Consider the following 22,095-nt stretch of genomic DNA (forward strand, 5'->3'; position numbering starts at 1 on the left):
AGGCATGGCGTCGGTCTCCTCGGCTGTGAACCGCTCCTGGCGTGCATCTGGCAAATCCGCCGTTATAATAGCAATTCGCCATGGAACAAGCGCGCCTGCTCTTAAAGGGAATGTGAGATGTCACTCTGATTGGTTTATTTCACGTTACGCCCAAACCACACCTATGAATAATGAAGCTACTTCAGACCAACACATTTTAGATTTGCGTCGGGATCCGCAAGATCCGCCCACAAAGTTACTACGCGTTTAAAATAGGGCCCTAAATGTTTTAGCTGTATAATGTGTTGGACTATAGCCTTGGCCATTGTTTATTTAGCATTATAATTTTACAGATTTACTATAATTTTACAGATTTTTAAATCATTAAAAATTTGTCAGTGTCTCTTACTTTGTTTCAAGTTTGAGTGTTGGAAAGAAAAATGATACTGAGGATGGTTTTTATGGTAATCCTGAAAAATATTGCAGAATGTCCTTCCGGCTAACAATGACACAGGCAATTATTTTAACCCATATTTGTGTGTTAGATTACACAACTCAGTTTTTTGTTGAGTTAATGATAAAACAAGTTTTATTTACTTTATTGGAAAACATTTTTAAACATTTTCCAGTTTTTTTTTAAATTTGGTTCTGAATTTTGAGTTATCAGCAGCCAAATATGAGCCAGTGTCTATATGAAATCCCAAATTGATTATATTAATTGTGATTAAAATGTAGTTTTGCGAGCACTAATTGTTTGTTGAGCTCCAAATATGGAGATCAGTACATTTGCATATGCCAACAATGGTAGAAATATAGTTAATTTAAAAATTCATTACGTTACCCAGGAATGACATTTTCATGGGGAAAAAGATCTGATTCACCAAAAAAAATTATTAATTACATTCTTGAAAAGTGTAAATATCATTGCATTACATACACAACACTCTAATAAGTATAGAAAGTCCTACAATTTTTATTTTTTGCCAATTTTATTTTTCTTCACATTTTAAATCCTTATCCGTCATTCACCCATATACAGTGAGGAAAATAAGTATTTGAACACCCTGCTATTTTGCAAGTTCTCCCACTTAGAAATCATGGAGGGGTCTGAAATTGTCATCGTAGGTGCATGTCCACTGTGAGAGACATAATCAAAAAAAAAAATCCAGAAATCACAATGTATGATTTTTTTAACTGTTTATTTGTATGATACAGCTGCAAATAAGTATTTGAACACCTGAGAAAATCAATGTTAATATTTGGTACAGTAGCCTTTATTTGCAATTACAGAGGTCAAACGTTTCCTGTAGTTTTTCACCAGGTTTGCACACACTGCAGGAGGGATTTTGGCCCACTCCTCCACACAGATCTTCTCTAGATCAGTCAGGTTTCTGGGCTGTCGCTGAGAAACACGGAGTTTGAGCTCCCTCCAAAGATTCTCTATTGGGTTTAGGTCTGGAGACTGGCTAGGCCACGCCAGAACCTTGATATGCTTCTTACAGAGCCACTCCTTGGTTATCCTGACTGTGTGCTTCGGGTCATTGTCATGTTGGAAGACCCAGCCTCGACCCATCTTCAATGCTCTAACTGAGGGAAGGAGGTTGTTCCCCAAAATCTTGCAATACATGGCCCCGGTCATCCTCTCCTTAATACAGTGCAGTCGCCCTGTCCCATGTGCAGAAAAACACCCCCAAAGCATGATGCTACCACCCCCATGCTTCACAGTAGGGATGGTGTTCTTGGGATGGTACTCATCATTCTTCTTCCTCCAAACACGTTTAGTGGAATTATGACCAAAAAGTTCTATTTTGGTCTCATCTGACCACATGACTTTCTCCCATGACTCCTCTGGATCATCCAAATGGTCATTGGCAAACTTAAGACGGGCCTTGACATGTGCTGGTTTAAGCAGGGGAACCTTCCGTGCCATGCATGATTTCAAACCATGACGTCTTAGTGTATTACCAACAGTAACCTTGGAAACGGTGGTCCCAGCTCTTTTCAGGTCATTGACCAGCTCCTCCCGTGTAGTTCTGGGCTGATTTCTCACCTTTCTTAGGATCATTGAGACCCCACGAGGTGAGATCTTGCATGGAGCCCCTGTCCGAGGGAGATTGATAGTTATGTTTAGCTTCTTCCATTTTTTAATGATTGCTCCAACAGTGGACCTTTTTTCACCAAGCTGCTTGGCAATTTCCCCGTAGCCCTTTCCAGCCTTGTGGAGGTGTACAATTTTGTCTCTAGTGTCTTTGGACAGCTCTTTGGTCTTGGCCATGTTAGTAGTTGGATTCTTACTGATTGTATGGGGTGGACAGGTGTCTTTATGCAGCTAATGACCTCAAACAGGTGCATCTAATTTAGGATAATAAATGGAGTGGAGGTGGACATTTTAAAGGCAGACTAACAGGTCTTTGAGGGTCAGAATTCTAGCTGATAGACAGGTGTTCAAATACTTATTTGCAGCTGTATCATACAAATAAATAGTTAAAAAATCATACATTGTGATTTCTGGATTTTTTTTTTTAGATTATGTCTCTCACAGTGGACATGCACCTACGATGACAATTTCAGACCCCTCCATGATTTCCAAGTGGGAGAACTTGCAAAATAGCAGGGTGTTCAAATACTTATTTTCCTCACTGTATACTGTAACTGTTGCTCACTCAGGCTGGCATTGATGCAAATCTTTGTGTAAATTTCTTTGGCTTTTTTTTTTATTTTTTTTATTTACTATATACTGACAAAAGTGTTCCAACATTCATTCACTTTCAGTTTTCATGCCAGTCTGTCCTTGGTTATTAGTAGATCTGCACAGAATTGATCTAAACATGCAGTGCTTACATAATAAAAGAGAAAATTATTTTAGTCTGAGAAATATTATAGAAGGCAAAAGCTGTTAAAGTCCCCCTTTGGTGAAAATCAAATTTTTAATGTTGTTTTTTGTCTATGTGGTGCTTTTAATACGCTTTTAAGACAAACCATGTGCAAACTCATAAGTCAACACCATTGCTAAGTTTTTTCTCCTTAAAACTGCAGTGAAAAAAATAACAGCAATGTGTGATTGTCAACGAGTGGATCTATGAGCTGGTGTGAGTGAGTGGAGGCGGGGCTAATTTGCATATTCATGGTTCTGCTGATTCTACATGAAGCAAGGGTGTAGAGTTACATTCAAGCTATTGTAAGGCTTTTTTCACAGAAAAAAAACTATTAAATATGTAATTTTGGTGATCAAAGATGAGTTTTAAGGGATAAAATCATTGACTACAGGGGGACTTTAAGGTAGCGTTGGATAGTTTGGATTGCACATTTTAAGGCAGGTGAGTGCCAGTTCCGCTCTGCAGATTTTGGCCTGAAGGTCCACCTGCTCCCATTAGTTAATGACCATTTACTCAGGATGTGATCAACCCAAATTGTGCTAAAACAGTGATTGAGTTTTTTTTCAAGTGTTGAGTTTATTCTTCTGACAAAACAAGCTATTTGGGTTTCTGTGGTTATTCTAATGAAATCAGATGAAGTGGAATTCATATTTTAGGAGAGGATGCTGTGGTTTGTTACAGTGTTCTTCACGTCCACAGATCTCCCGCTGCGTCAGATTGTTGGTGAGGAATGTGTTGTGTTCATGCTTAACTGGAGGGAGAATGAATATCTGACACTGCAGGTGCCCCAGTCTCTGGTCAACAACAACCCGTATATAAAGGTATCTGCACTCTCTCCACACAGCCTGCTGCTCCTACGGCATTCAGATGGTTGGACATTTGAATCTAACGAAAAATCTCTAGATCAAATTTCACCACAAAAAATATTTAAAAAAAGAAAAGAAATTGCAAACTGCATACAGAAAATGAAGCCTGTTTTAGGACCATTGAGAGTTTTTAATTATCTAAATAATCTGTTTCTGTAATGTCTTTTAAAAAACAATTATTTCCAAGTTTGATTCTTGTTACTGTAATATAGTTATTTATTTTAGTATGGAAAAAATACTCTAATACAGTGATTTATTTAAATAAAGGCAACAAAATGCTATTACACTGTATAAATTCTTACAGTTTAAAGAATATAGTTAATTTTTTTCATTACAGAAATGAGAATTGTTGGAAAATGTGCTTAATTGCTAATTTTTATTATTTAAATCTATGCATGTCTAGATTTCAATCTCAGGTTGTTCTAATTTGTTCTTCTCCTTGTAACTCATGCAGCTGGGGCAGCTGATAGCTTCCACCTGTAAGGAGCTGCCAGGTCCTAAAGAGAGTAGACGCACAGCTAAGGAGCTCTGGGAAGCGGTGGTGCAAATCTGCAGTGTTTCCAGCCAGCACAAACGCAGCAGTGAGGGTAGAGTGAGCCTTCTCAAACTGAGAGAGTCCTCACTTGGCATCCTGCCCCGGTGAGACGGAGGGTGTTTACTGCAAGGCCACTATATTGTACATGGGGAATTATTCTAAATCCTGGCCTAGATGACTTCCTGAGAAAAAAAAAAAAAATCAGTTTCATTGCAATAAGCTGTAATTATATACTATGTTAAAAATTCTCCATGTCATGTTAATGCATTTTGTTACATTTTTCTTTTGTGTTATAAGGAGCAAATTCATGACTTTTATGAAGAAACTACGGGTAAGTGTAACATTTCGCAGTACATAGCATTAAATAAGTCTATTGTAAATATAGAGAACTTCCAGAATTAATCTACAAATAAAATTTTGTTTTGTTTTGTTTTAGGAGCCACTGGTATTGACAACACTCATCTCTTTGTTTGTGCGGCTGCACAGTATTGTACGGGTATGTGCTAACTGGTGTAGAGGAAATTACTCCATAAAAGTACTAATTACTTTTTCTAGATTGTATTTAGGATTTTCAAATGTACCGTTACTACCGGTACCAGTCAGTACAAAAAAAATTGCGAACCATGCTGGTAGAATGTGTGGAGTGACATTGCAACTCTGGTTACTTTTCTGTTGGCTGGCTACCTGTTTTTCTGTTGCTGGCTAAGCGCACTATTTGAGTGATGTAAACACAAATTAATAAGAAAATCAAATTAAATATCTGATAACCCTGCATAACAAGGTCAGTATTTACATCTCTTATCTGTAAAAGCATTTAAATTTACATAACAAAGAGCTCCGTTATCAGCCCCACAGTGGAAACTTAAACCAGATCGGCACGGAATAGAACGGTTAAGCAAAGAAAACGGTTTGGCTGGACTGTGGAAAAAGTGTAAACGCAAAGATATTAATTGTAGCCTACAATTAAGACAGCTGTTTTGTATTTATTATAGCAAAAGTTTTTGCGAGAGTGCAGAATTCAGTGAGCTTGCGGTTTAAAGATTGATAGCCTTAGTGATTACAAAGGGAGGCTCTTCTCTTGCTTTCTGTTTATTACCCATTCACAATCTGAATACAAGTTTAGTTTTTCATGCTGGTTAGTACACAGCAAAGTTTCTGGATTGACAACCATATTTAAATGCGCGATTGAATCGGAAACTGCGATGATTGACAGTGAAAACCATCAGGACAAAATTTTTAAAAGTACTTAATCCAATAGTTTTTGCTCTTGTACCGAAATTGGTACAGAGAACCTCGAAAGGTAACTAGTATTGGTAGGGACTACTGAAATTTAAAACCACTACTACGACTACTTTACAACCCTATTTGTAACTGTTTTGGTGGGCATTTTATCTTTTTTTTATAATCACTGTTTTGCCTTCACTATTTCATTGTAAGTCATCCTGGAGTATGACATGAATTTTGTGAAGTATGTCAAATAAATAATGACAGAATAGGTACTATAAAGGGAGTAGTCTCTTGTAGGGCTGTGCGATATCAACTATTAGCTCTATTATCACGATAATCTTATAATAAAATTACAGAATATTGTTAATATCGAATATTGCTGAAAATTGATTAATGTGCCAAAGACGGCACCAATACGCAATTTCACTCCTGCAAAACTAGCACACTAGCCCTTCATCTAGCCCAACATTGTTGCTTTGAAATTCACTGGTCACGTTGATCAGTACATTTCTAAATGTTGGTTCAATGTGCTAGACATTCTTCATGAAAGGCTCATTCCTGTGGACTGGATTGATTCCAGGTCATTATGCTTATGATGTTTTGTATTTCCCAGGATGATATAGTGAATGAAGTGACAGCTGAGCATATCTCCATATGGCCTTCATCTCTCGCCAAGTACGTCACAACAAATGAAATGCCATTAGATGAAGAAATGCCCCTTTGTTTATATCTGTATATGTAATGATAATTTGTAAATTTATAAGGTTTGTTTTGATGGTGTAATCTTGGTGTCAAATGTGCTGATGATGATTTTGTCGATGCAGTTTACAGTCTGTGGATGTTGAAGCCGTGGTTGTCACATTAAAGGAGTTGGTTAACTATGCTCTCAGCCTCAACCCCAACAACCAGTCGTGGCTCTGCACACAGGCCGACATTTACTTTGGTAAGTAGAAACAATGAATAAAATTAAACCTTGCACTCATACTGTAAAGATCCAACGTGGAGGGGTTATTTCAAGTTGTATTATTTGTATAGCACTTTAAAGAATACATATTGTTTTAAAGCAGCTTTACAGAGTTTCATGTTAATGCTTAATTATCTACAATTGAATGCCATGTGCTGGGATTGGTGATTGCACCCCAGCTGGTATGTGTGTGTGTTGCCAGGGGTGACGCTTGATGAGCTGCTGGCAACTCGTCACTATATATATATATATATATATATATATATATATATATATATATATATATATATATATATATATATATATATATATATATACAGTGCAATGCATAAGTGAATACACCCATGCTAAAGTTGACTAAAAAGAGGAATAAAAAATCATATTTTGGAAATTGAACTTAATGCCTTAATTTAAAAAATTAGGAAAAATCCAACCTCTAAGGACACCAATTTTCTTTGTGAATGAATAATGTATCGTAAATAAATAAATGTTCTTCCTTAAAATACATGGTGCATAAGTGAGTACACCCCATGTTAAATTCCCATAGAGGCAGGCAGATTTTTATTTTTAAGTATTTTTTAAAAAAATTTTTTAGGATACTATGCATCCTGATAAAGTTCCCTTGGCGTTTGGAATTAAAATAGCCCCACATCATCACATAGCCTTCACCATACCTAGAGATTGGCATGGGGTACTTTCCATAAGATCATCTCTCAATGCAAATCAAACTAGCTTTTAGGCTAACTGAAATAAAATCATGCCAATCTCTAGGTATGGTGAAGGCTATGTGATGATGTGTGGCTATTTTAATTCCAAAGGCCAAGGGAACTTTATCAGGATGCATAGTATCCTAAATTTTTTTTTTTAAAAATACTTAAAAATAAAAATCTGCCTGCCTCTATGGGAATTTAACATAGGGGTGTACTCACTTATGCACCATGTATTTTAAGGAAGAACATTTATTTATTTACGATACATTATTCATTCACAAAGAAAATTGGTGTCCTTATAGGTTGGATTTTTCCTAATTTTTTAAATGAAGGCATTAAGTTCAATTTCCAAAATATGATTTTTTATTCCTCTTTTTAGTCAACTTTAGCATGGGTGTATTCACTTATGCATTGCACTGTATATATATATATATATATATATATATATATATATATATATATATATATATATATATATATATATATATATATAAGAGCACCAGTGCTACCAAATAAAAAAGTTAATTTCGAGCACTGTTTGATGATGATATTAACCATAAAACTGTTGAAATTAGCTATATAGTGTTCTGTATGCACCATATGCCTCTGTCTGAAATCCAATACTCTGAGTTGGTACTTATTTTTAATAAGTAATTACTTCTCGACCGCTAAAAAAATGCATTCTATATGTTATGAATGTGTATGAGTATTGAGTATAATCTAAGCCATGTTGCCCTTATCACGTGACCTACCACCATTCACAAATTCTCTCCAGTGGCCTCATGGGATAGTAAAGTGTCCATCGAATGCACACCTCAGAATCTCACCGGAAAAAGTAGTTCATCCGGGTACTTTTTGCCTACTCTTTTGTGAGTACTGTTAATTCGGATACACTTTTGTGACATACATTTTGTGGCATAGATTTTTCATCTATTATATAGTAGGGAGGTATGCGATTTCGGATGTGTGGATAAAATTGTTACTACTATTTGGTGATGTGCATCATTGCCATGGTTAAATTATGCATATAAACAGCAGGGTTTAAGAAGTTTAGCTTAACTGCCCCACCTCTAAGCACTAAGCCGTTTAACTTAAAAGTAAATTGAAAGTCATGACATTATACTTCCATGTCTGGTGTGTGAAAAAAAAAAAGAAAAAAAAAGGTTTTGTGCATCAAAATATTTAACTATTGACTCTGAGATTGATGCTGAAGTCTCATAATACTCCGAAAATAAAGTTTGGATACCTGAAATGAAACTCTTAGCCTAATGTCAGACGCATGATATTTAATGGAGGTGAGTTCATTGTGATGCATTACTTGGTAATCTTTTTATACAAAGCATACAATCTTTTTTTATTTTATTTAAATAGGTTTTCATGCTGAATATTCAGTATTAAATAGGCATTAAAGGGCACCTATTATGCAAAATTCACTTTTACATGGTGTTGGTGTTTGAACATAAATGTGTGTTGGCAGTGTGTGTACACAACCACCCTATAATGATAAAAATCCACCAAGTGCTTTTTTTAAAATCCCCATAAATCATAAGCACTGTCTCAGAACGAGCTGTTCTCAGATTCGGGGCAATGTGACGTCACTTTGCACAGGCCCCTCCCACGACTGTTGATTGACAGTGCAGACAGGCCTAACGTTACTGATCACGGCAAAAATGAAAGTGAGAGCGCGCACTTTATGACAGCGCTTCCAGTCGTGGATATACAGTTTACCAGTTGATTAAGCACCCACTGAAAAGGTGTGTATATATTTGTTTACTGTTAGTTCTAACGAGTGTTTTGTGTATTTCGCTGTGTATGTTCCATGATAATAAAAGGCAGAGAGAGAGAGTTTATGGATGAGACTTTAATGCGCACTTATATACTGTGTTTATTCGGCTCTAACAGTGATTTTCTGGAGTAAAACTAAGGCTTCATCTTTTGTGTGAGGTACAATAAACTTAATTGAACTCATCAGTATATTTTGGTCATCATTCGGACGGGGTCTGCTACAGCAGGCTTGTATTAATAGTGGATAAAAGCAGATGGACAAATAACCGTAATCAAACTAAACTATTCCTGTTCTATCTCCATGCAGCATATATTCTCTGGCTCTGTGGGCATTATTGTCCGACTCCGAGTCAAAATGAACGCCACTACTGAGAGTTTCTGTTTTGATATTATCAGATGAGATTGTCCTGGCTCTTAGCGCGAGCTCGTGAGGCTCCGCCCCCTGTTCCGTGCAGCAGCAGTTAATTTGCATTTAAAGGGATACACACTAAAACGGCGCGTTTTTCTGAGCCCCAAAAAATGACAATTGAAACATGCTGTAAAAAATTATCTGTTGGGTATTTTGAGCTAAAACTTAACATACACACTCTGGGGACATCAGAGACTTATTTTACATCTTGTGAAAAGGGGCATAATAGGTGCCCTTTAATGCTAACAGAATGATTAATACACTACTTGTAGATAGGTTTTTGCCAGAACAGGTTAATAAATGCAGAGAAAGCATTTTCATAAATTACAATATAAAATACAAAGCAGATTTACACAAAATATACAAAATATTTGCATGTGAAGATGCAATGAGGTTATAATATATAAACAAACGAAATAAGGGCTAGAAGTCAATATCCACCCACCATTAATTAAAACAATTGCACATGTCCGTCCGCATATCAGATATTCTTTTTTTAAAAGCAGCTAAGGAAATTAGCGCACCAATCTTAAGTCTAGACTGGAGTTCATTCCAGGACGAAGGACCATAGTAAGACAGACCCCTCTTTCCTGCTTCTGTCCTCATTCTTGGTACCTTAAAAAGTAGTACATCACTAGATCTTAATTGATATGTACTTTGAGTACGAACAAATTTTAAACAAATATAAGACGGCAAGATACCTAAAATCGCTTTATAAATAAAAATGTACCAATGTCGCATCCTGCGCGATTTAAGTGACGGCCAATTTACCATATTGTATAAGATGCAGTGATGCGTCTGATAGCCAGCATTTGTAATGAACCTGAGAGCCGCATGATAAAGAGGGTCTAGTATTGACAGAGTAGATGGACAAGCAAATTGATAGATGATATCCCCATAATCTATCTGAGACAGGAATAGTCCTGCAACCAGTCTTTTTCTTATAGTCCTAAAAAAGCAAGATTTTAATCTATATAAGAATGCCAGAGTGAATTTAAGTTTCATAGCGAGAGCTTCAATGTGTTTTTTAAAGGTAAAACCTTTATCAAGCCAGATACCCAAATACTTGTAAGTATCAACAAGTTCAATAGCTTCATCTTGGAGTGTCTTAATAGCAAGAACTGGGACTTTAGTACCTATGGGGGCAAATATCATTGCCTTCGTCTTTTTTGCATTTAAAAGTAGCTTCAAATCAAACCAGGCGGATTGTAATGAGGCGAAATCTGACTGCAAATTCGCACAGGCAGTCTCAGGTGTAGAGGCACAAGAATACATAATTGTGTCATCGGCATACAAATGATACTGTGAGTAATTAAATTCACTACAAACATTATTTATATAGATGATAAAAAGCAAAGGACCTAAAACTGATCCTTGTGGGACACCCTTTTTTAGGACGACAGGGTCAGATGTTACAGTCCCATGTCTTACAATTTGCATCCGTTCAGAGAGATAGCTGTGAAACCAATTTACAGCTCTATGACCAACACCAATATTCAACAGGGTTTTGATTAACATGAAGTGGTCCACTGTGTCAAATGCCTTTGTAAGGTCAATGAACACAGCCATACAGAATAACTTTTTATCAATTGCCGCTTTTATATCATCGATAACTTTTAAACAGGCAGAAACTGTGCTGTGGCCAGATCTAAAACCAGATTGCATGTTGTTAAGAATATTTTGTGAAACCAGAAAAGTTTTTAAAGGGATAGTTCACTTTGAAATTAAATTTTGGTATGTTTTAGCTTACCTCAAGGGCATCCAAGATGTAGGTGTCTTTTTTTCCGCAGTAGTTTCAATTTTGATATTTTTAGGTCAAACCGTTCTTGTCTGTCAGTCATATAATGCAGGTCTATGGTCACTGTCTCAAAGAGCATGCACAGAGTCCAAATTAAAACAATTCCCCGTCGTCCAAATTAAACAATTCCCCATCGTAAGTACACATTGATGGCCTAAGACACGAAACGAGCGGTTTGTGTGAGAAAACGAACAGTATTTATATCGTTTTTACCTCTTATACACAGCCACGTCCAAGTGATCTGATCTGACGTGTATGCAGACTGGTGCATAGATATATACACTAGATGTCGCCTTGTCTACGGCAGGAACGAATGTCTTTAAGGCGACATCTAGTGTATATATCTATGCACCAGTCTGCGTACACGTCACACACACCAGAATGCGCGCGCGCCCTCAGATCACTTGGACGTGGCTGTGTATAAGAGGTAAAAACGATATAAATACTGTTCGTTTTCTCACACAAACCGCTCGTTTCGTGTCTTAGGCCATCAATGTGTACTTACGATGGGGAATTGTTTAATTTGGACGACGGGGAATTGTTTTAATTTGGACTCTGTGCATCCTCTTTGAGACAGTGACCATAGACCTGCATTAAATGACTGGAAAAAAAGACACCTACATCTTGGATGCCCTTGAGGTAAGCTAAAACATACCAAAATTTTATTTCAAAGTGAACTATCCCTTTAATTGATCAGACACTAAAATCTCCAAAACCTTAGCTAAAACCGAAAAATTTGAGATAGGTCTGTAATTATTTGCAATGGTGTATTTGGTATGTATACACCGTCGGCCGGAGTGACTGCAGTTACATCCACTGAGTGGCAAAAAGACTGAGTGGCAGCATTTGTTTTCAGCGTGAATGTTGCCAAAAACGTACAAAACGCATCTAAAACGGGAAAGAGCTTTGCGATTGACTGTACAACTAGATTTGACAAGAAATCGGAGGTATATTTTTACAGACTGACGAAAGATACAGAGCAGAGAAGCAAGTGGATCGCTGCAATTCACAGAAACAACTGGACTCCAGGCAGCGAAAGGTGGATTTGCAGTTATCATTTTGCAATATGCTGAATTTAGGGGTAAAATCATACCCTATATATTGTATTTTTTATATATTGTATTGACAACTCAATTAAAAATGTACCATTGTATATTCTAAATAATTGGATGTTTTTAAATAAACACTGACAAAAAACGTACAAGTTTTAGGGCTGGAGGATATGATGATATATATAACATTAATATACAGTGGGGAGAACAAGTATTTGATACACTGCCGATTTTGCAGGTTTTCCCACTTACAAAGCATGTAGAAGTCTAATTTTTCAACTGTGAGTGACAGAATCTAAAACAAAAAGCCAGAAATCACATTGTATGGTTTTTAAGTAATTAATTTGCATTTTATTGCATGACATAAGTATTTGATACATCAGAAAAGCAGAACTTAATATTTGGTACAAAAACCTTTGTTTGCAATTACAGAGATCATACGTTTCCTGTATTTCTTGACCAGGTTTGCACACACTGCAGCAGGGATTTTGGCCCACTCCTCCATACAGACCTTCTCCAGATCCTTCAGGTTTCGGGGCTGTCGCTGGACAATACGGACTTTCAGCTCCCTCCAAAGATTTTCTGTTGGGTTCAGGTCTGGACACTGGCTAGGCCACTCCAGGACCTTGAGATGCTTCTTACAGAGCCACTCCTTAGTTGCCGTGGCTGTGTGTTTCGGGTCATTGTCATGCTGGAAGACCCAGCCACGACCCATCTTCAATGCTCTTACTGAGGGAAGGAGGTTGTTGGCCAAGATCTCGCGATACATGGCCCCATCCATCTTCCCCTCAATACGGTGCAGTCGTCCTGTCCCCTTTGCAGAAAAGCATCCCCAAAGAATGATGTTCCCACCTCCATGCTTCACGGTTGGGATGGTGTTCTTGGGGTTGTACTCATCCTTCTTCCTCCAAACACGGCGAGTGGAGTTTAGACCGAAAAGCTCTATTTTTGTCTCATCAGACCACATGACCTTCTCCCATTCCTCCTCTGGATCATCCAGATGGTCATTGGCAAACTTCAGACAGGCCTAGACATGCGCTGGCTTGATCAGGGGGACCTTGCGTGCACTGCAGGATTTTAATCCATGACGGCGTAGTGTGTTACTAATGGTTTTCTTTGAGACTGTGGTCCCAGCTCTCTTCAGGTCATTGACCAGGTCCTGCCGTGTAGTTCTGGGCTGATCCCTCACCTTCCTCATGATCATTGATGCCCCACAAGGTGAGATCTTGCATGGAACCCCAGACCGAGGGAGATTGACCGTCATCTTGAACTTCTTCCATTTTCTAATAATTGCGCCAACAGTTGTTGCCTTCTCACCAAGCTGCTTGCCTATTGTCCTGTAGCCCATCCCAGCCTTGTGCAGGTCTACAATTTTATCCCTGATGTCCTTACACAGCTCTCTGGTCTTGGCCATTATGGAGAGGTTGGAGTCTGTTGAATTGAGTGTGTGGACAGGTGTCTTTTATACAGGTAACGAGTTTAAATGGGTGCAGTTAATACAGGTAATGAGTGGAGGACAGGAGGGCTTCTTAAAGAAAAACTAACAGGTCTGTGAGAGCCACAATTCTTACTGGTTGGTAGGTGATCAAATACTTGTCATGCAATAAAATGCAAATTAATTATTTAAAAATCATACAATGTCATTTTCTGGATTTTTGTTTTAGATTCCGTCTCTCACAGTTGAAGTGTACCTATCATAAAAATTACAGACCTCTACATGCTTTGTAAGTAGGAAAACCTGCAAAATCGGCAGTGTATCAAATACTTGTTCTCCCCACTGTAAGTGATCACCTGGATTTAGACCTACCTATATTGTATTTATATAAAGCGTTCACAGGCAAATTTGCTTTATGCATTTCCCCTGAGTCGAAATCAAGCACAGATAAATGTCAGGAAACAGGATTCCTGGCTGCATGTCAATATCCATGGATCACTGGATCTTTGGTAAGTTGTAAGGAACACTATATCGAGTCCAACCTTTAGTTTAAACTGATAATTGTTTGTTTTACTCACGGTTTTGCAGTTTCCCCTATTAAATCCAGTCACGCAGCAGGCTCTTTTGTCACTCAGTCCGGCTAAGGGGGCGTTCTGGCGGGAAAGTGAAGTCAATGCATACCCTCTATAATTTATGCAAAGTTTTTACTTGTTCATTTTTTATTGAATTTTATATTCTTCCATTGTTTTTGCAGTGACCAACCAGTATTCTGCAGCGATGCATTATTACCTGCAGGCAGGGACTGTGTGCTCAGATTACTTCACTAAACCAGTTCCTCCTGATGTCTACACTGACCAGGTGCTGCAAATTTGCTGAACGCTGTTATGAACAAATAATAATAAAAACAATTATTTCTACTTTTGTCTTGGTAATAAAATGCCGTCTAAAGATGTGACTGAAATATTGTCAGGACTGACATGTGGAATGTCTTTGCAGGTTCTGAAGAGAATGATCAAGTGTTGTTCGTTGTTGAATTGTCACACTCAGGTAACAAGCCGTCATGAACCGTCTCGTTTCAGATGATAGTACTAGCTAATTCATTATGTGATTGTGTACACTTTGCAGGTAGCTGTTCTCTGCCAGTTTCTGAGGGAAGTGGACTACATGACTGCTTTTAAAGCTCTACAAGAGCAAAACAGGTGAACTTACAATGCATACTGTATCAGTACCCTACAAAATGATTCAGAAGTTTAATTCTCTCTCCACCCCTTCCCCCTACTCCATCAGTCATGACTCTATGGATTCATTCTATGACTACATTTGGGATGTGACGATTCTGGAATATCTGACATGTATCCTTTTTTAAAAAGCACTCTATTTCAGACCAACAACAATCTGTAGTCAGGAGTTATCAGTTTTGAGGTCTAAATCTGCTAATTTATTAATAAAAAATTAGAATAACCTTTTTTTCCAGCATATCTGATATTCTAGCCGTTGTTAAACCGTAACATTGGCTCTCAGACATTCACCAAAAACGAGGAGAGGGTGACAAAAGACAAGTTGCAGTAAGCTGATTTGTTTTCTCTATTGATTCAAGAATTACATTTATTGCAGATAGTGTGGAAATGTTAATATCTAGTAATATCTATATTTTCAGTGCAGTTTTAATGCAAGATTTGGACAGAAGTATCTTTTGTAGTAACATTTGGCCATCACAAAAGGAGCTAATTCGCTCACTGCATTAATATGAAGCTGATGATGGTAAATTTATGTGAACACAGATCAAGGCCATCGGACAGACGGAGTTAAACTCCAGTAATCCAGAGGAAGTCCTGCAGCTCGCAGCACAAAAAAGAAAGAAGAAATTCCTACAGGCCATGGCTAAACTCTACTTTTAAATTCAATCCCAAAAAAAAAAAAAAAAATCTTTATACTGAAAAATCAATTTCAAATAAATATGGCTAAGCTTTTCCTAAATAAGTTGTCTCCTACGTTTATATACAAATACACAGAGGTGTATGATTTTTTTTTTTTTTTTTCTGTGGTCAAATACTTTATATCCCATTTTGTGTTTTTAACAATCCAATGCACAATTTAATGCCTTTTGTAAAGGAGAAATTGGTATATGTAAACTGATTACATTGTATATGCAAATTAACAGTATTCTGTATAAGTAACAATATTAGTTAAAGGTAGGGTAGGTAGGATTTTTATAAAAAACTTTTTTTCAAATTTGTTTAAACTGTCTTTATATACCAATACATAATTAAAATTTAAGTGCTCTGAAAAAGAGAGTATAAAAATCGAGTGACTGTAGACCTTTTAATCTGCAATAAACACAGCTCATTATTTCCATTCGGGACGAAACAATTGATTGGTTTGGGCGACTGTCACTTACTCTCGCAACCATGGCTACCACCACTGTTGCTATAAGATCTGCCCATATGCGCTTGCACCCGTTTGATTTGAGGAGTGCAAGAGAGGCGCGGAACCTACGAAGAGTAAAATGATGGCAGAGAAAGAGCATTCAAAATTCAAAGCACCTGCATATGCAGTCAGCGAAGGCAAACAAGGCAAAAACTACTTCCTCGGACCCTGGTTGCCCGCACTCTTGAACGACCTCCTCTGCTTCGCCCTCGACCCCGGACCTGTCCTCGAACCGACGATGCGGTACTTGTCTCCAGAGTGTAACGTTAGTCCTCATCAGAGTCAACAATGTTTTCATCATGGAAACTCTTACATGCAAAACACCGTATATGTTATGAATCTTACACGAAATTCACCTTCATCACAGTTTAACTGATGGTAATGGAAAAACGTGTATCAATGCAACCTGTTTTTAGCTTTGCCTTATAAATATAGCTCGTTACCTATAGCCTAAATATAGCTCGTTAGCCTCGTTACCAAATCAAACAAAATATATTTTAAACTTTACCAGTATCGATATGCTAGCTTGATAGTGAGTACTAAAAGCCATCTTATTTGTTTATATTTATAGTGATAAAGTTAGGTATTTTTTTATTACATGTGATTCTTCTGACATGATGTCACTGCATGCACTGCGCTCCTTCCTCTCCACTCATCTCAGGTAAATAAATGCGTCTTCCAGCTGAGCCTGAGCGTTTGGAGTCGCGCGTTCATGTGTTTTGGGGGCGTGGCTTTGGAAGGAGCCCAGAAGGGAGGGGGTGGGAGCAAATGGAAATAATTAGCTGTGTTTACAACAGTCGTGAGAGGTCTACAGACACTCGATTTTTATACTCTCTTTTTCAGAGTACTTACATTTTAATTATGTATTGGTATATAAAGACAGTTTAAACAAATTTGGAATGGTTTTTTTTTTTTAGAAAAATCCTACCTACCCTGCCTTTAAAGGGATACTCCACTTTAAAATGAAAATTCTGTCATCATATACTCACCCTCATGTTGTTTCAAACCTGTATGAATTTCTTTCTTCTGCTGAACAGAAAGGAAGATATTTAGAAGAATGTCAGTAACCAGACAGTTTTTGGTACCATTGACTTCCATAGTATATTTTTTTCCTACAACATGAGGGTGAGTATATGATGACAGAATTTTCATTTTAAAGTGGAGTATCCCTTTAAGCACTAGACTCACCAGCATGCAGCAAGGTTATTTTCATAAATAAAAAAACTGAAACTAAGACTAAAACTATTGGTCAAAAAACATTTTCGTAAACTGAAATAAAATAGAAATTTCAACATAAATGAAAAACTAAACGAAACTAACAACAGTTACTGAAAAACTAAATAATAATTAGCAAAAATAAATAATCGTTTCCACTGCGCTACTTTATTTTTCAATGTATGACCATGGCGCTTGAGTCTCGTGTCTTTTGCAGCGTCTCGTGCATGACACGACGCTCTTAAAACGCGGCAGTCAAGTTAAAATAAGTTAAACTTTTAAAAGACGCGTATCTAGACCTTGTGCTTTTTCCCCATTTCGTGTCTTTTTTCAGTTTTTGCAACGATGCAATAGACAAAAAGAATAAATGGATCAATACAAGAATAATGTTTGAAAGGATTAATCATAGAAATAACCTTAAAGAATAATCATACGCATGTCTTTTTCTTATACACCACGTTTAAAAAGATTTCATTTTTAATATGAATGAGTATGAAAGAATAATTTTTACTTTTTAGTTGCATTTGTTTGGTTCTTTGTCCATCCTCAATTTTTTATTATTTTTTATTAAGAGGTTTTCACAAGAGTTAACTGTAAACTGCAAACATTAAACTTGGCTGAAATTAAGTGTCTTTAACTGGAAGTGTTCTGTTAACTCTGCTAAACTAATTACTAAAATTTAAACTGAAACTAAATGTATAACTACTAAATAGAAATGTGTTCACAAAATAAAAACTAAACTGAAACTAACAAAACCATTAATGAAACTAACTAAAACTAAACTGAAATATATAGGAAATTTGAAAATGATAATAAAATAAACTAATAACTAATTAAAAAACTATAATAACCTTGGCATGCAGAGGTCTACATGTCTGAATGTTATGTCTGTCCGTAGACGGCACTTGACAATTTATTTTAACTCTGGCTCTCTGTTGAAATTTGCTATATAGTGTTCTGTATGCACCATATGCCTCCGTCTGAAATCAAACATTGGTACTTATTTTTAAAAAGTAATTACTTCTCGACCGCTAAAAAAGTACATTCTATATGTTATGAATGTGTATGAGTATTGAGTATAATCTAAGCCATGTTGCCCTTATCACGTGACCTACCACCATTCACAATTCCCTTCCAGTGGCCTCATGGGATAGTAAAGTGTCCATCGAATGCACACCTCAGAATCTCACCGGAAAAAGTAGTTCATCCGGGTACTTTTTGCCTACTCTTTTGTGAGTACTGTTAACTCGGATACACTTTTGTGACATACTTTTTGTGGCATAGATTTTTCATCTACTATATAGTAATATAGTTAATAGAGGAATGCGATTTCGGATGTGTGGATAAAATTGTTACTACTATTTGGTGATGTGCATCACTGCCATGGTTAAATTATGCATATAAACAGCAGGGTTTAAGAAATTTAGCTTAACTGCCCCACCTCTAAGCACTAAGCCGTTTAACTTAAAAGTAAACATGACATGATACTTCCATGTCTGGTGTGACCAGTAAATTACCAGTAATTACCAGATTACCAGTAAATAATCATTTGAAAAATAAATCAGTTAAATATGAAATGTCAATGAAATTTGTCCAAAATTAGTCATCAAAAATAGATACATCATTTTTTTTGTATAATCACTAAACTATATAGCATTTTCATTACATTATTTTCAGTTCTTTAGCTATCAATCCATCTTTTGACATTTTTATTGATTAAGTTGATTTATTGATTTCTCAAATGATTATTGTGTCCTCATATGAAAGGACAGAGAAGACAATGATTAATTTCGCTGTGAAAAACTGCAGAAGTTCTCTCAGGTCACAATATAAAATAAATATTTTTAATTTGATCATTTTATTAAATTGAACAAATCAATCAAGAAATATATTACAATTTAAATAATAGTATTGTGTTGTAATACTATAAAATTAGGGTAACATTTAAGTTTATGGTCCAATTCTCACTATTAACTAGTTGCTTATTAGCATGCATATTACTTGGATATTGGCAGTCTATTATAAAGCTTATAAAGCACATATTAATGCCTTATTCTGCATAACCATATTCTACATCCCTTAATCCCTACCCACTACCTAAACTTAACTACCACCTTACTAACTATTAATAAGCAGTAATTCTGCTTTTATTGAGGCAGAAGTTATAGTTAATAGTTAGCTAATAGTGAGAATTGGACCCTTGTGACCAACATAATAATAATAATAATAATTATTATTATTATTATTATTATTATTATAAATTATAAATAAGCTTTTATTTTGGCAGTAAACTTCAGGGGGAGACCTCATAGGTTCTCTTTTGTTGACATTTTATTCAATATTCATAAATTTTCACTTCACACACCTAGAGAAAGAGACAAAGATGAAGAATTGAAAGATATCTACAATCAGTTACTAGTCAGGGTTTCAATTTGAGCCACTGCAGAACCCTTTTTTGGGATTGTATTCTAGAAAGAAAGGTAATATACATTTATCTTACAATATACAATATTTTTGTTCACGTTTCTTACATAAGGCTTTCTTTTACGCTTACATTTCCTGGATGTGCAGAGCTTAAGAATGAACTGGCCAATGTTAGAGAGTTCTTGTGCTGCCATGTGGGCTTGATGAGAATGTAAGCGAAGGCAGTGAACAGGAAATGGAAAGGAGTTACTCTAAGTTAGTAAAAAAAACGATTAAGTTATTAACAATTGTTATGGAAAATTTGTAAGGACGATTAGGACAGTTTTTCATGCTACCTCGAGGACATTCATTCTTATTTTTAGTTTAAAATAGCCTGCTATCAGCACACTTTAATAAACTTCGGTAGGCTAGCACTTTATTTTGATGGTCCCTTTAGAACATTCTGTTGATTGTAAGTAACTTTGCAACTACATGTCAAATAACTCTCTTTAGAGTATCAATAGTTCTAATATCTGCAAACTCTTTATTGTGATGGTCCTCCAACAGATACTCTACTGACTATTAGTAACTTTGCAACTACATGTCAACTTATTCTATCCCTACCAGTCTATTAATACTCTACTAATACTCTGAGAGTTAGTAGACATGTAGGTGGAATGTTACTTATAGACAACAGAATGTGTTAAAGGGATCATCAAAATAAAGTGAAAATTAAACTTCTTTTTGTAAGGGAGTATGGTTCTCTCACACACACAAGAAAAGTTTTATGTTGATTTTTGCATTGAAAATCTTCAGTTGGTTCAACAACTAAAGTGTTAATATTAAAAGACATTCACTTCACATGATTTAATTGAAATAATTTTGCAATTCAACTTCAAGTTTTAAGTTTCATCTTCAAATAAATGTCTCCTGTTCGATGGTAAAGAGTGACATGTTTGGTTGCATTTAAATTGAGCAATATATTAAATGTATATCAAATATTGAGACAAATATTGTGATGCCTGTGTGAATATATAGTTAAGTTACATAATGAAGACAGACTTCACTGCCAGTTCACTTCACTGTTCACACACACACAATTCCATTGCAGGCTATGGAAGTCCCCACTTGGATATTTAGACATCGGTCAGAGTTGCAGATCCCCTCTTGGCAAAAAAAAAAAATGCATATTTGAAGTTATATTATGAAAATATATACATATGCATGTGTGGGGATTTTTTAAAAGACTTTAAAGTTCCTTAAGTAAGGAAACAAACAGCAGCTCTACAGTCTCAGAGCCTCAGAAGTGTGAACGGCGAGTGTTAATGGGGCATTGCAGTTCCTGCTCCAGCCTACAGGAGTGCTGCTGAGTATGGACTTACACACACACATGTAGGTCCCCACTTGGTCAAAAATGTATAAAATTCACCAGAGCGTTTTTTAGCTGATTTTAACATGTTTTAAAGCATGACCAACAGGGGACTTGAAAAATGTCCCCATTTGGCTCGGCGGTCCCCTGTTGGTGAGTGTATAACGACACCAAGGTCCCCACTTAGATAGGTAGATGAGTACACACACACACACACACACACACACACACACAGACAGACAGACACACAGAGAAACGGCTAGGCAGTCTCACTTCCTCCCTTTGATTCAGAAAGTGAAGTACAGCAAAACAGCCCTCATTCAGCTCATGAAGAATGGAGGCTTTCAAGATCATGACAATTGTCCAAACTGTTGCTTTTATACAAGGTATGTATCTATGTATTTATTTATCTATCTATCATCTATCTAATCTATATCTGGGATCAGTAAGATTTTGTTTTTATAAGAAGATTCTTATGTCTACAACGGCCTCATTTATTTATTAAAAAACAGTAGTGTTAAGGATTTTGACAATTTTAAATAACTATTTTGTTTATATTTTAAAATAAAATTGTTTTTGTTATGGCAAAGCTCCATTATCTGCCAGTACTCCAGGTATTTCATCAGTATAATGATCTTTAAGAAATCATTATAATATTTCTAATAAAAAAAAAAATTCTCGAGCTTTACTTATCACAGCTGAAAATGATTGTTCTGCTAATTGAAGTGTTGAATCTGTAATACAGTGGGGGTTTTTTTCAGGATTCTCCGATATTTTATAATGTAAAAATGTCACAGTTAATCTCGAAATTAATGTAGAGACAACAGAAAGACAGTATATTTTAAATACTTGTTTAATGGCATCTTTTTATGAATGAAGGCCAGTATTACTTATACTAATACAGCTACTGATGTCTCGATGAAAATTAACACTTGTTAGGCTAAAAAAATTGACTTTTTTTTAAAAGTGAACTTAAAACAATCCCCACATAAACCCATAATAAATGTCATATTTACAGTTGCCTTTCCTACCTGTCTAACAAGTT

General features: G+C 36.2%; 2 protein-coding genes across 4 annotated transcripts in view; both read left to right on the plus strand.

Annotated features, from left to right (window-relative positions):
* The window catches only part of ints8 (integrator complex subunit 8), a 48,147-nt gene extending 32,517 nt beyond the window's left edge, over window positions 1-15,630 (plus strand). For all 3 annotated transcript variants that reach the window (XM_084131497.1, XM_084131496.1, XM_084131495.1), the window contains 12 exons: window positions 3,555-3,676; window positions 4,176-4,360; window positions 4,554-4,587; window positions 4,693-4,752; window positions 6,097-6,158; window positions 6,308-6,426; window positions 14,391-14,494; window positions 14,633-14,683; window positions 14,762-14,835; window positions 14,924-14,988; window positions 15,158-15,201; window positions 15,418-15,630. In XM_084131497.1, coding sequence (XP_083987623.1) covers window positions 3,555-3,676; window positions 4,176-4,360; window positions 4,554-4,587; window positions 4,693-4,752; window positions 6,097-6,158; window positions 6,308-6,426; window positions 14,391-14,494; window positions 14,633-14,683; window positions 14,762-14,835; window positions 14,924-14,988; window positions 15,158-15,201; window positions 15,418-15,534 — 1,037 coding nt within the window. In that variant the 3' untranslated portion in view covers window positions 15,535-15,630. The remainder of the gene's footprint in view (window positions 1-3,554; window positions 3,677-4,175; window positions 4,361-4,553; window positions 4,588-4,692; window positions 4,753-6,096; window positions 6,159-6,307; window positions 6,427-14,390; window positions 14,495-14,632; window positions 14,684-14,761; window positions 14,836-14,923; window positions 14,989-15,157; window positions 15,202-15,417) is intronic.
* A 5,690-nt stretch (window positions 15,631-21,320) lies between these two features.
* LOC311093524 (uncharacterized protein) overlaps window positions 21,321-22,095 on the plus strand; it is a 41,341-nt gene continuing 40,566 nt past the window's right edge. Inside the window, exon 1 of the mRNA XM_084130996.1 lies at window positions 21,321-21,436. Coding sequence (XP_083987122.1) covers window positions 21,385-21,436 — 52 coding nt within the window. The 5' untranslated portion in view covers window positions 21,321-21,384. The remainder of the gene's footprint in view (window positions 21,437-22,095) is intronic.

The sequence above is a fragment of the Abramis brama genome, assembly GCF_963993115.1.
Source record: "Abramis brama genome assembly, chromosome: 12".
NCBI classification, from domain to species: domain Eukaryota; kingdom Metazoa; phylum Chordata; class Actinopteri; order Cypriniformes; family Leuciscidae; genus Abramis; species Abramis brama.